General features: G+C 49.4%; 2 protein-coding genes across 2 annotated transcripts; both read left to right on the top strand.

Moving 5' to 3' along the window:
* The first annotated feature begins 200 nt into the window (after nt 1–200).
* On the top strand, nt 201–1,999 carry RBP5 (retinol binding protein 5). The gene is made up of 4 exons (XM_075109643.1): nt 201–438; nt 695–873; nt 1,347–1,448; nt 1,849–1,999. Exons 1-4 carry the CDS (start codon nt 366–368, stop codon nt 1,900–1,902), a joined length of 408 nt encoding a protein of 135 aa, XP_074965744.1. The 5' UTR covers nt 201–365; the 3' UTR covers nt 1,903–1,999.
* Nucleotides 2,000–6,637: 4,638 nt separating this feature from the next.
* On the top strand, nt 6,638–14,019 carry C1R (complement C1r). The gene is made up of 11 exons (XM_075109392.1): nt 6,638–6,731; nt 7,532–7,760; nt 7,996–8,188; nt 8,365–8,508; nt 8,648–8,844; nt 9,332–9,479; nt 9,564–9,685; nt 10,170–10,248; nt 10,673–10,813; nt 12,439–12,513; nt 12,743–14,019. The coding sequence occupies exons 1-11, from the start codon at nt 6,724–6,726 to the stop codon at nt 13,543–13,545; spliced, it is 2,139 nt and encodes a 712-aa protein (XP_074965493.1). The 5' UTR covers nt 6,638–6,723; the 3' UTR covers nt 13,546–14,019.
* The last annotated feature ends 353 nt before the right edge of the window (nt 14,020–14,372 follow it).

Raw genomic sequence — 14,372 nt, 5'->3', positions numbered from 1 at the left:
ATCTCGCGGCCACCGGCATTACGGTGTGAGAAGAGGGGGGCGGGGGGGCCTTGCCGCTGGTTGGCAGCCAGGAGTTTAACGCAAGCAGCCCCCGAGGAGGGCGGAGGGCGAGGCGGTGACCTGCCGCTCTCACGTTCCCCCCCAGCCGAGGCGGGGATGCTGGAAGTCCCGGCCCTTTCCGGGCCCCCCGGCGCAGGGACTCTTACTGCAGCGAGGGGCCCGGGAGCCCGGCTGCCCCGCAGGCCGCGCAGCGCCGCGGGGGAGGCACCGGCCCGCCCGGCCAGCGAGCTCCATCCCGGCTCGCTGCCTCCCCCGCTCCTCGCCCTCTCCCCTCCTCGCCGTCGGCCCCGTCCGTCTGTTCCGGGATGCCTCCCAACCTCACCGGCTATTACCGCTTCGTCTCCCAGGAGAACATGGACAATTACCTGCGCGCTTTAGGTAACGCCACCCTCCTCATCCTGCTCTTTCTCCTGCTTTGCTCGCTTCTGTCTCCAACAATGTCAGAAATCGGGAAGGGGAGGAAGGGGTTTGGGAACCCTCTGGTCCTTCTGTCTGCGGCCATCACTTTTGTGGGAGCGGGGAGGAGGTATCATGGCTGGGCTCCCTGGCTAAAGGACTGGAGGAGCCCTGCGAGGATGCTGCCAGAGGAAGGGCCCAGGTCGTCCACAGATCCCCTCTCCCTCTCATCCTCCAGATATCAATGTGGTCCTGCGGAAACTGGTTTGCCTCCTGAAGCCCGATAAAGAGATCATCCATACAGGAGATCACATGGTCATCCGCACGATCACCTCCCTGCGGGACTATGTGATGGATTTTGACCTGGGAGTGCAGTTTGAGGAAGACCTGGGACCCGTGGATGGACGCAAGTGCCAGGTGAGAAGCCCAAGTAGTGCAGTTTGCCAACGGACTGGGGTGTGCCATAAGTTCAGGGACTTGCTCAGCTTTTGATTCACAAGCCAGGTAAGAGCCCAGCCCAGAGCTGGCATGCCCCTGCAGGTCCAGGAATAAGTGGTTCTATGAGTAGATCGCTCACAGCAAAGGGGTTGAGCACCAAAGAGCCAGAAGCGCAGTACTTTGGGACCCAGAGGGTATTATCCTCTGGAGCAAAGCCCTGAAAAGACAGAACATCAGCCTGCTTGGCAGTACTCTGTTGCACTCGGAAGCCAGGGGGTCATTCACCTCCCACGAAGAGCGTCAGTCCCAAGGAGCCACGAAAGAGACACTAAATCAGGGACTCCATTTGAAAATGTGTCTGAGAGGAACAGTCAGCATCATCGCTGGAAACCTGTATTGCCAGGAACTGCTTGTCTTGGGACCACGTCTTCCCCTCTCCTCCTTTTTTTCAGACAACCGTCTCCTGGGAGGGGGATCAGCTGGTGTGTGAGCAGCTAGGAGAGAAGAGGAACCGAGGCTGGAGGCACTGGCTGGAGGGGGACAAGCTGCATCTGGTGAGAAAGGGTCCAGCACAGCTTGCTAAATCCCAATTGCAGTGGGGGGGGGGACAGACACAGAGTGTGGGTACTGCAGTGTCTGAGCCAGCTGTGCAGCCTTCTTCCAGCTCCTCTCAGACTTCAGCCCAAGCTCCTGGGTGGCAGCCACCACTTCACACAAACTTCTACCTCCAGGATTTAAAAATTAATGCAGCTCAATGAAGGCAATGGCTCTTCCCTCCCCTGCAGCCTGACCCGCTGGGGCTTTGGGAGGGTCGGGTAGGGCATGCAGCAGCATATGGCCTGCACAACTCCAGCCAGCACCGGGAAGGCAGGCAGGGTTGCAGTGGTGGCATACGGGGAGGGAGAGAAGTAGGGGATCCAGCCTAAACTCCTCTTTCGGCCCCCCTTTCCCCAGCGCATGACTGCCGAAGACGAGGTCTGTATCCAGGTTTTCCAGAAAGTGAAGTGAGTGCTCCCCCAGACGGATGCCCAGATGGGATCCTCGCTCCAGAGTGCAAACTGCCTCGGATTGAAAAAGAAACAAGACCCGAGAGATCCGAACCCCCCTCCGTAGCAGCGTGTTTTCTTCTGCCTCACCTCTCGTCCAGCAGCGGCCGGGACGGGTGGGACGGGACGGGACCGGACCTCCCGCGGCCGGGGTTCACGGCGGGGCCAGGCCTGGAGGGAGGGGGAGGCGGGGAGAGGAGGCGGCCAGGGTGGGCCGGGGCGGGGAGGGCGATGGGCCGCCGGCTGCACGGAGGCTTCTTTCAGAATAAGAGCTGGTCAGGGAGGAGCGGGGTGGAGGCTGCCCCAGGCCCGGCCCGGCCCCCCACAGCTCCCGCGCCCTTCCTGCGGCCCCCACCGACGCCGGAGCCCGCGCTGCCCTCGGCTCCCCCTGGGACGCAGGAGTTGATGCCCGAGTGGGCAAGGGGTGGCAGGGGCTGCCCTGTCTTCTGCAGCCACTGACACCAGCCCCTGAGGATGCCACATTTTTCTTAGGATCCAGGGATCCTCGAGCAGGATGGGGAGAAAACACAACTTGTTCTTTAGAGTCAAGGATTTTTATGTAATGTGAATCTGAGGGCTGGGGCACGGGAACTAGCCCCATGTTCACTGCGGTCCTGAGAAGGTCCCAAGAGTGAGGAAGGCTCAGGCTCTTCTGATGTAAGAAACCATGGCCACCCCTTCTAGCCCCAGCACTCCTGGCATTCCTGGCAGCGTCTGCCCATGCCCATCATAGCTCCCCTGGCTTACAGCTCTTCTCAACTATCAGAGACCAAGGGACAGAACCAAAGGAGCTGAGGTCCCCTAAAAAGCCAGACCAGTGCCAAACACGGATGTCCTTTAATGAAGACACCTGATGGGACATGCATGAGCACATGGGCAGTTATTTCTGAAGGACACTTGTTGTTGCCCCCCAACAAAAGGTCGAAGGGGAGGGTACACAGAAATGTGGTGTAGCTACTGACATCACAGAGAACCAAGAGGTAGGCAGGTTTTGAAAATGCAGGCCCTCTGCAAGCTAAGAAAATGTAATTTTTTCCTCCAGCAGCTCACCTATAAAGTAGTATTTTCCAAAGAGCTTTTCAGGGAACTGCAAAGACGAGTGCCATGAGAAAAGCATTACTTCAGAACTTGTGATAAGCAAGGGGTCAGGGAGCTGCAGCTGTACCTATAATGTTGACCTCTGGCTCTTCAAGATTGTCTCTGAAGACGTCCCAGGCTGCAGTGCCCTGTCAATATCCATAGTGCAAGAGTATCACTGGGTGGCACACAATCAAACCCAACGAGCAATCACAGCCATGCCATCCAGCATGTCATTTATCTGCTCTATGCAGACCTCCACAACCCATCATTCCTCTATTAGAAGGAGCCTCTACATTATCTTTGTTGTATCACAAGGTTGCAAAAGGCAGAACTTTGACTGACAGTAGCTGAAGCTGGTTCAACTGTTGTCCTCTTTGTACTCCTCCATACAATGAGACACCTTCTGAGCTGCTTTTAATCCCCGACGCCAAGCTCACATCACCATGTCCAGGCTGATAATTTCCAGACTCAACAACTGTGATCGACAACTAATCAACTCATTTCAGGCCCTGCACCAAAAGCTGGTACCAACTTTCATTTTCTGAGCCTACATTCTGGTTTGATGGTAGACAGCTATTGCCTTCAGGTGGTTAGTCAGACTCTTCCACTGGCATGCCAGCCATCCACATAATTGTCACGTAAGCCTGTGAGGTGGTATGCTGAATGGATTGCTTCTGACTGTTTGCCAGATATCATAAATCAATGACAGCCTCTTGCCTTCAGAAAGCATCCGGTTGTGCCAGAACCATGGATACAAATCATACCCACTTGATGTGGTCCACACTCATAATAATCATAAGGGGTAGTATTCCATCCTATTCTAGGGTGGCAGTTAGTAACTACCAGCACTAACAATTCACTGTTTTTTCTTTTGTAATCACGCTATAGGTGCAATGCCTAAGTTGGGTGGTGACTTTGTACAACACTACTTTATTGCTGAGACACAAGCCTGTGGGAGGTGAGGATGCTAGTGTAAGGCAGATGATAAGGTGTGATATTGGGAGGACACTGTCTTTGTTCTTTCCCCTTCCTGAGTGGCTAGTGCTGCAGAACTACATCCCTTCAGGGGTACTACACTTGCTTTGGTCCTTGATTTAGAAGACACAGAAACAGACTACCAAGATGATGATGATGCTCACCATCTCATACCAGGGGGAAGACCCACTCTTAGAGTCCTGAGCTGCCTTTTGGTATAAGTCATCTTCTCCGTATCAGCCAGAGCTGCAGTAGTGGCATGATTTGTCTGAAAAAGTGGTAAGCCATTGGATAGCACAGGCCTGGTTCTGTGAAGCCCATGCCCTACAGCTAGTGGCAGAGTGTCCCCAAAAGGCTGCAATGGGTAGTCAAACTAAGGGTTGAAGGTAGAGTGCCGTGGGAAAGCAGCTCAGTGTTTGCAGATGAGCAACTGTGTCCAGAGATGAGTACACTGTGGCCCTGGTGTACTGCAGCGTTGGTGGTGTAGCTGTAGGAAGCCCAAGAGGCATATTTCTCTGTCCTCCTTGCTTCAGGTTTGAGGAAAAAGTAGCCAACTCATCTTCTCCTTCTCAGTGGATAAGAGGGTCTGTACATTGGAGGATGATCTCATGGTTTCTGAGGCTGTAAAGCAGGCTTCTTTCCACTGGCCTCCTGCAACACACTGTATTCAAAGCAGGAGTATCCCTCCATGAGAGGATGTTGGCATCTTTGACCGTGCTGAAGATCTAAAGTTTCCTTACTTCGCTCTGATATTGTCTGGATTTATTGTCTAGGCCTCTTATGACCTAGCTGAGACAAGCAGGCAGCAAACAGGTGCTAGTTTTGGCATTCTGTGATCCTACATGTATTCTGTGGTCCTACATGTATTCTGCCCTTAAGCAAAAAAGGCACAGATACCCTCCCGAGGGAAAAATTGTAGCAGATATTTCCTGGCTTCTACCCAACGTAAAGAGGATTGCACAGAGCATGTGCAGGGGAACGCCACCAGTGGGAGCACTGGAGCAGGACTAAGGGCATAGCAGTACTGTCCAAATCTGGTGGTTTTATGGACATGCCAGGTATCTAAATACATGGGATATGTCTTAGAGGTGGGATGCTCCAATTAGGCATCTCCCCAGCTAACCACCCTTGCTTTACCAGCTGAAGTACTCTCCTAATAGCCCAGATGTGTTATTGGGGCCGGGGGAGGAAATGAAGACATGAGAGAGAAATGTGCCTTGAAAGAGCCACGGGGAACCCCCAGTAGTGCTCCCTGGATAGAAGATTCCTTGTCAAGAACACACTGAAATGATCAGCTTCCTTGCAAATGATACTCGAGCACCTCTGTCTACCTGTGCTTTGCCAGGGAACACTCTTCCCACCGGTGATCTTTTCCTAACAGATTTCTTGGAGAGTAGTTACCAGTGCTTGCCAGCTGCTTTCCAGATATGGTTTCTGAGTAAAAGCTTCCCTTCCGGTGGGACAATAAGCCAGCAGAACCTGCTCCGGCATGGCACAGCACCGCAGGGAGTCTGCCCAACTATGTTCATCATGCAGAGGAGGTATCTGGACATCAGGAAGTACTGAGGTAATGTCCCCTGCTTAATCTTAGTTCTGGTGTGTGGGGCCATATGGTGTTATTCAGAGGCACTAATTACATGTTTAGGTGATCTTTTTCAGATAATAATTCAAAGACATTTGATGAACAGGTTCTCCAGTACACTTCCATAAATATCCCAAAGACGCTTTCTTCCTTCAACACTATTTTCATCTTCATTGAACATGTTTTTGTAGCTGTGAATTATTTCCTATGATTTCAATGCAAGAAACTTGCTAATTTTGCTGAAGCCACTGAGGGAAACCACTAAAAGGGTGTTTTACTTCCTACACCAAAGTCTGCAAGCCAGGAAATTTTAAACCTCATGAAGTTGGTGGCACACAATAGAAGTCTGGAGGGCTATGTTGATAAAAAGCCTGAATGAAGATAGGTTGCTATCTTTTCTCATTTTCCCATTAAACACTGAAGGCCTTATCTATCTACCTCATTTCTCCTAAAACGTTTGCAGAACAAACAGCAAGAAGGGTCTTTGAAAAGGGACTTGTTCTCAGAATGCTTTTAATTCTACAGGTTTGTTCATTTTTCTTAATATCTATTTAACTCAGATGTCTGAGGTTTCTTGCTTTCCCTGAAGAAGCTCCCAGTTCCCATCCCAAAAAAACTCTGAAGTGCTCTTCAGCAAGCCAGAACAGAGAAGATTTTACTTTTTTGACGGTTTGGGTTTTTTTAGTTTAAATTACTTGGTTAAGACTAAAATTTCTGGTCTGCTTCCTACGCGAGAAAACTGCCCAGAAGGACTGGGGGACACTTTCTAGGAGGGCATCTTTGCGGGGGAACTAACTCGGAGCAGCTGCTGGATTGCAGATCAAACCCTGGGAAAGGTCGCTAGCAATGGTTTTCCTGCATTCTCATCTAGAAGAGACAGCCCCCCAAAAGCACTCCCCGGCGCCTGCGTTTGCATGGCCGGGGGACCGGCAGCTCGGCGGCAGCTCGGCAGCAGAGGGCAGCAGGCGGCGGGCTGCGGGAGCCTGGTGCGGTGCCAGGCTCTTTGCAGCTGGGCTCTCTCTTCCCTCCCTCCGCCTCTCTCCACCTACCTGACCGGCCCCCGGGGTTCCCGCTGAGCGCCGCTGCAGAGCTCCGGCCGGGGCAGCGGGCAGGACGGGCAGGGCTGCCCGCACGGCGGCCGAGCGCATGGACATGTGAGTGTTGGGGACAGCTGGGGAGCGGGGACGCACAGCCACAGCTTTGGGGGGGGGGGGGAAGGGAACGCGGGGTTAGACCCTTCCAGGAAGGAGAGGAGGTCCAAGGGAATAAGCTCATGCTCACTGCCCCTCCATTAAAGCTTTGCTAGCACGTAGGGTTGAGGAAGAAGGCTCTTCTTGGACGGTGTTTCCATGAGATCTGGGCAGTGAGCGTGGTTTGGAGGAACACTGATAGTCCTGTTCCCCAGAGGGGAAGAGGAGCGATCTGCAGAATGAGAAAAAAAAATGAGGGCCAACTCTTGGAGGAGAGGGATTGAGGCATGACTGGGTAGAGGGCTGCCCAGGAAGCGCTGCAGGATTGCTCCTCAGCAAAGTGGACTTGAGCTCTTCGGACCCTCACCAAATGAACTGGGCAGGCATCATAAACCAGCAAAAACCAGAAATGGCCCACTGGCCGAGAGCCAAACTTCCCCTACTTTTAAGGGACCCAGCCCCATGACTGCTGGGAACAAGCAGACGTTGCTCAGGGAGTTCACCCGTGCTCCTTCAAACTGTTTCCTGGGTTAATGAATCTCTTTGTCTGGGTCACGATGCCTTGCTGGAACCTGGGTAGTGCTGGTATCTTCATTTCAGCTGTCTTCCTTGTTCCCGAGTGATCCAAGCCAGAAGTTGCACATGCAGCTAGGCCTCCCATGTTTGAATTCCATTAGGCAGTGCACAAGTCACTTGCGAAGTCTCCCCTGATTTTGGATGACATAATTTTGTGCAATATTGTCATTTACTTGCCATGTTCACAGGCACGTTCCATTTCTCCTGTGGGCCTTTGTCTTTTTTGGAGTAATCAGTTCCAGTCCAGCCCCAAGAAAGCTTTTTGGGGAGATCACATCCCCCGGTTATCCCAAGCCATATCCCAACAATAACATCAGCATCTGGGATATCCACATCCCGAAAGGCTACGTAGTAAAGCTGACCTTCAGATATTTTGACCTGGAGCCATCTGAGTCCTGCTTCTATGACTATGTTAAGGTATGTGCATAGATACCTTGGCCAAGGGGTGGCTGGAGATGGCAATCTAGTGTGTGCCACATGTGATGGCTCTTCATTTACCAGGCCTCCTCTCATGCTTCCCAGAAAGGAAAGGGAAGGAGTTACAGATAGAAATGGGTGGAGGAGGTACTGGCAACTCAGCGCTCAGTAATAGTGATGCATGGAACAGACTGAATCTCATAAGGCTACAGTGATTTCCCCTTAATGTTGACAGATCAAAGCAGACAAGAAGAACTTGGGCCGATACTGTGGCCAGCTTGGGTCAACCACAGGCAATCACCCAGGAAGAAAGGAGTTTGTATCTAAGGGGAACAGGATGCACCTGGCATTTCACTCTGATTTCTCCAATGAAGACAATGGCACAGTGATTCCCTACAGGGGCTTCCTGGCATATTACCAAGCCTTGGGTGAGTAGGCAATACCTTCAGCATACAGAATGAGCCTGTGTGCCTCCAACCAATTTTCCTCCTTCTCAGGCAAATAAAGAGAAGCTGTAAGCAAGGATATGGATCTCTGTACTTTCAGTGTACACCAGAGAGATTTAACACTTTCTTTTCCTTGTGCCTGCATCTTCTGTCTTCAGATCTTGATGAATGTGATCCTAACAACGCTGCTGAGGAAGATGAAAGGCCTCGGTGCCAGCACTTCTGCCACAACTATGTGGGTGGTTACTTCTGTTCTTGCCGGACTGGCTACCAGCTTCAGAGTGACCACCACTCCTGCAAAGGTAAATTGAAATTTTGAAAGAGCTGAGGGTTCCAGGGAAGGAGCCCATCAGCCAGGAAGGGTGGAAGAAGTGACTTAGAGAGCAGTTGACAGGGCTGCAGATGACACAGTTCCATAACTACCTTCTTCCTCTATACCAGCTGAGTGCAGCAGTGAGTTGTTCACAGAGGCATCTGGGTACATGAGCAGCCCTGAGTACCCCGAGCCCTATCCTGAAGACCTCCAGTGTAACTACAGCATCCGTCTGCAAAAGGGCCTGTCTATCATCCTCAAGTTCCTGGAACCCTTTGAGATTGATGACCACCAGCAAGTCCACTGTCCTTATGACCAGCTCAAGGTACTGGAGATTAGCAAACTCTACTTTCAGCCCTGCTACCAGACCTGGAAAGGAATTGCAGGGACACCACTATTGGGATGAGAAATATGGATCAGTACAAGGAGAATGCCCCAGGATGAAGGACTGAGCACTTCTCTTGTCCCTCCCTCAATGCACTTAATTACCATTGTCCTGAGGTCAGAGGCTCTGAGTCACAGGCTTCTGTGAGTGGGGCCAAAAAAATTGTCCTTCTTCCAGTTTTGATTTAATCTCAAGATTTGAAGGGGTCGATAGCTCTGATTCCCATGACAAGGGAGAAGCAGAGCTTGTAGTACGTCAGCCCTTTGTTCTGATCTGTCCGTGCAGATATCAGCAAAGATGGGTCAGACAACCAGCCCATTTCACTATCATAGGCACTGTGGCAAACCTGGTCTGGACTGAAATAGGGATACTGGTGCCGAGAGGTATGTGTGTTTCTGTCCCTGTGATAACATGTTTTCATCATCAGATCCAAGCACGAGGGAGGGAGATTGGTGAATTCTGTGGGAAGGAGTCACCTGGCAGCATTGAAACCAACAGCAATGAGGTGGACATACTCTTCTTCACAGATGAGTCAGGGTTCAGCCGTGGCTGGAAGATCCGCTATACCTCAGAGAGTAAGACATTTCTTCCCCAGAGGCTACTACAGCCTATCTACACAATTTGTGAATAACAACTTATATTGTCCCATTCTCTAACAGAAATACGGTGTCCACAGCCTGTCCCACGGGATCAGTTTACCATCATCAGAGACCTGCAGCCTGTGTATCAATTTCAGGACTACTTTGTTGTCAGCTGCAAGACTGGGTATAACCTCATGGAGGTAAGATCCCTTCTCCACTCCCTTTGGCCATATTCTGGCTTCTCTTCAGTTTGTGTAAGTCTTTCACCTTTCAGTAAAACTTTGGAGATTTCACTCATGGCAACCTCTTGCAATTTCTGTTTCTTCCTTGCTTCTATAGGCTTTCTTCCAGTGGTTTCTCCTTTCCTAGCTCCATTCCTTATACAGTCACTGTTTCACAAAACCCTTGTAGAAGATGAGAGACAAAGATCCCAGGAAGCATTGGTAAACAAGAATATCTCTTTGGAAAGATGTGAAATCAGACTTGAAGCAGGTGTTACCTGCCTCCCTTGCCATCCTATTGCCAGGATTGGGTAGCACCCCAGACTTGTCATGGCTTTATGCTTGCTGGCTGCTGCTACCTTGGCCTGCTATGAAGAATTTGCAGCCTGTGGCAAACACAGCACACAGGGAAGGCAGCAAAGGCTCCGTACAACCAACAGAGATATTTTTCTCTCCCATGCAGGGCAACCGAAAGCTGCTGTCCTTCACGGCTGTCTGCCAGGCTGATGGGACATGGCATCAATCCATGCCCCGATGTGAAAGTGAGTGACCTGAGAACGGAGATTATGCTCCCTGCTGTGGCTTTCCCCCCTCCCAAGAACACAGGGAGTTCAGCCTCTATGACTCAATTTGTCTGTGGCTATAGACTCATTTATATTCTTGTTAGAAGGACCTGCGGAGGTCCACTGTTGACTTTCATTATATTTTCTCACTTGCAAAAACTTAAGTGTTTTTCCTCCCTTACAAAAATGCATAAAATATCACTTAAAAAAAGGCTATAATGTTGTAACATCTAAAAGCAAAAGATCCCAGTCTGGGATCCATTTTGGAAAAACCTCTCTTCCCACTGTACTAACTGATCATTCATATCATGGCCTCAATCCAAGTCGAGCCGAGCCTAAACGTACAGGCAGTAAGGCTGTCTTTGATTCATCTCTTGTTTTTTCTTTTTTTTCTTCTTTGTAGTTGTGAACTGTGGCAGCCCTACAGAGCTGACCAATGGGGCATTCAGCTATGTTAACAAACCTGCAAACAACAACTACCAGTCAGTGATCACATACCGATGCAATGAGCCATATTACCACATTGTCACCGGAACAGGCGGTGGTGAGTCCTAATCCCACACAGACATTGAAATCTGTGCATGAAAAGCCCTGTCAGGTTTCCAGTTAGAATTGTCTCTGCTCCCCAGGCTTAGGGCTCACGCTTTCCTCCTGTGAAGGATCTCCAGTCTTTTATTGGCTCTGCAGCATAGCTCCTGAGGCTTGTTATCTCAGCCTATTCCCACCCTCCTTCATTCCCAGAGTCCATCACATCCCTCCTCCATGCTCTCCTTAACTTTTGCAGAAAGTCTTATTCTCTTATCTGTAGCTGTCATTTATTCTTCTCTAGTGGATTTCATTCTTCCACTGAAATTTGAGGCATAGACCCTGGGAATCACCAAAATTCTGAAACCTCACCACACCAGTCCAAGTTGCTACAGATGCAAATAAATAAACTCACACTCCACTCCACTGTAACACTGTTGGGAATATACCTCTCTGGAATATTGTTCAGCAGCGGAGACATCTGAGGGCTAAATAACATACATTCAGAAAAATCTATTTTTATGCAGCAGCTCAGAAAAATTAAGGCAACATTCAAAACCATTCACATGCCTTCTTTTTGCACCTGAGGCATTAGATGACACAGGAGCTTTGGTTGAAAGAACAGTATAAGGAGTCCATGATTTCCTTGCCTTGGCTGCTCATTTAGCCTCCACAAAAAAATGCAGGTTTTTAATCTGAATCAGTTCCTGGATATGGTTGCCAGTATGGACACACAGTTATGCAGCATGCCTGAGGGAGGTGACACGCTAGCACTGGGGCCAGGAGCAAGCAGCTAAGAAGTTCTTTAAGTTGGTCCTAATGTTGAATTTGATTATTCTTGCATCTGAGTTTAACTCCTTCATAAGGAGTTAGAGCTCCATCTCATCAGAAGGAAAAGCAGGAGCAAGTAAATATCAGCACCAGCCAAATTCTGATGAGGAGTCATCGTGATTTAGTCATTTCTGAAAGATAACAGCAAACACTTTCTTGGAATCATTTACTACAGTGTAAGATAAATTGTATATAAATTATTTTCAGTTACTGGCACAAACTCTTTAAGAAAAGCAAGAATGTTGGAGATAGTGGAGTTTGTGTTGAGAGGTGACATGCGAGTTAGCTGACCTGCGATACAGCCTCAGAAATAGATACTGAGAATGTACAGTAAATGACTCACCTTTTCCCTGTTTCTGGAACAAACCACCTTTTCCTACTCTTTGCAAACTACAGAGACCAGAAACTAAATCTATGTCTTTACTTCTTCCCTCCTTTCTTTGGGCTAAATAAGGTCAAACAGTGCTCTTGTAAGCACATGGACTAAGTTAAGACTTCACTCAGATGGCTCTTCAGGCTTTTCTTCTGCAGAAGCAGTGCCTGAGATTTACTGGTCCCCTGGAACTGAGGTGCTTCAAGATGTACATGCTATCCTGGATGGAGACATTCCAGACTATGCCACAGGCAGCTCTTCCTGGGAAAGGGTGCCTTTGGGATGGAAGGGCTGAGTGCAGCATGTGGGACATGTTGGAGAGAGGAACCCCTTGAAAATATTCTAATTCTATTCTTATTCTATTCTATTCTATTCTATTCTATTCTTCCCACCCCATGCCTACAGACCTGGGTCTCATCCACTTCCCTCTTATCCTACAGACACATTTACCTGCTCTCCTGAGGGAACCTGGGAGGATCGAGATGGCCAGGTGAGGATTCCTGCCTGCTTGCCAGGTCAGTAAAAAACTCTGACTTGTCTGGTGTTTACCAATTCATTCTTACATTCAGTACAAAACTGGGACAGCATGCAGGGAGGGGAGTGAGGATAATTGTATCAGTGAGGGAGGACAGAGAAATCTATCCAGGAAGGCAAAAATAAGGTGAAATGAAACAGTGATGGTGTAGGAAAGAGAGAGACAAGCCAGGACAACAAAGGGTGTTATGATCTCGCATTTTTCCACAGTGTGTGGGAAGCCGGTCCATCCTGTTACTGAAGTCCAGCGGATCTTGGGTGGCAAGGTAGCAAGGACAGGCAGTTTCCCTTGGCAGGCTCTGACTGGCATCCATGGACGAGGAGGTGGTGCGCTCCTGAGCGATCGCTGGATCCTGACCGCTGCCCACACCATCTTACCCAAAGGGGCAGGAGGGAACAATGTAAGCCTGGACCAGCTAGCAGAGGAGGCTAACGTCTTCCTTGGCCACATCCAGGTAGAAGAGCTCTACAAGATGGGTAACCACCCTGTACGTAGGATCTTTATCCATCCAGATTACAACCCTGTGGATGAGCACAACTTCAATGGGGACATAGCCCTGCTGGAGCTGAAACACCCAGTAACCCTGGGCCCTGCAGTACTGCCCATCTGCCTCCCAGATACTACCAACACCACGTTCTACATGGATGGGCACATGGGCTATGTGAGCGGCTTTGGTGTGGAGAAAAACTTTATTTCAAATAATTTGAAGTATGTGAGCCTACCAGCAGTTGCTCGAGAGAAGTGTCAGAATTGGCTGGACGGGAAGAAGAGAGATGTACCTATGGTTTTCTCTGAGAACATGTTCTGTGCTGGCTTCCTCACAGTCAAACAGGATACCTGCCAGGGGGATAGTGGGAGTGTCTTCACAGTGTTAGACACAGGAAGTGGTCGCTGGGTGGCTACCGGTATTGTTTCTTGGGGTATCGGCTGTGCCGAAGGTTATGGCTTCTACACCAAGATCCTCAACTATTTGGACTGGATCAAAGGGATAGTGAGGGAGGATAAGCTCTAAATGTTGCTGTCCTACTAGGTGAAGAATCACTGATAGCATATAAATTTCCAGACACAGCAAATCATATCTAAAGCTTTTGATTATGTCCCAAAGGCTCTTCAAACACACAGACCTTGTAACCTTCATCATAAGCACTTCTGAAAGCCCCCATACTGTTTGATGAATTATTGGTAGTACCATCATAACTTACTAAAGCTGGTGTACCATTGGCAGCTTGTGGGATGCTTTTGTGGGCTTTTCCAGATATTACTGGATGAAGCCTTAACAGTATCAGGAAACCTCATGACAGCAAACGTGTTATTGTTTGAAGTGCTGCTGATATCACCAGACTACTGCAGTCTACTTTTGTGTGGGAAGGTTGCAAGGCAGCAGACTTTCTTGAAGGATGTGGTACTTTGTTCTGAGTATAGCGTGCATATGCCCATTGGCATCAGTGAGATTCTATTAATAGTAAAATAATTGCTGGAGAAACCAGGTGTGTTATGTTCTTCTGTCTTTGTTTTTAACAACTGCTAAATATTCCCTATCGCTGAAAGCAACTTATGGGCTTTATATAGGGATTGCTTTACCTACCACTAAAGTGTTTCCAGTTCTGCAACGGTATGTGGCAGCCGTTCACCTGTCACAAAACTACCATTTTTTTACCCAGTCTGAAACTCTGGATGGCTTCAAGGGAGGCAAAAATAAGTTGTCTGTGTGACACCACATTCAAAGAACAGGGAAGACAACAACCAATCTCGTGGAGAAAAAAGCTCAGGAACCTTCACCGATCAGAATTTGAGGATGGATTTTTTTAATACTATATGAAATAAAGCTTTGACTGCAGG

The sequence above is a fragment of the Phalacrocorax aristotelis genome, chromosome 1 (assembly GCF_949628215.1).
Source record: "Phalacrocorax aristotelis chromosome 1, bGulAri2.1, whole genome shotgun sequence".
NCBI classification, from domain to species: Eukaryota; Metazoa; Chordata; class Aves; order Suliformes; family Phalacrocoracidae; genus Phalacrocorax; species Phalacrocorax aristotelis.
The sequence above is the reverse complement of the archived record's forward strand: the minus strand, read 5'-3'. Positions and strand labels throughout refer to the sequence as shown.

Bases quoted from the DNA above. Each gene is read 5' to 3' on its own strand.
- C1R (XM_075109392.1), top strand. The intron at 7,761-7,995 runs GTATGTGCATAG...TAATGTTGACAG, and splicing joins GCTTCTATGACTATGTTAAG to ATCAAAGCAGACAAGAAGAA. The intron at 10,814-12,438 runs GTGAGTCCTAAT...CTTATCCTACAG, and splicing joins TGTCACCGGAACAGGCGGTG to ACACATTTACCTGCTCTCCT.
- RBP5 (XM_075109643.1), top strand. From the start codon at position 366: ATGCCTCCCAACCTCACCGGCTATTACCGCTTCGTCTCCCAGGAGAAC. The intron at 874-1,346 runs GTGAGAAGCCCA...CCTTTTTTTCAG, and splicing joins TGGATGGACGCAAGTGCCAG to ACAACCGTCTCCTGGGAGGG. The intron at 1,449-1,848 runs GTGAGAAAGGGT...CCCTTTCCCCAG, and splicing joins AGGGGGACAAGCTGCATCTG to CGCATGACTGCCGAAGACGA.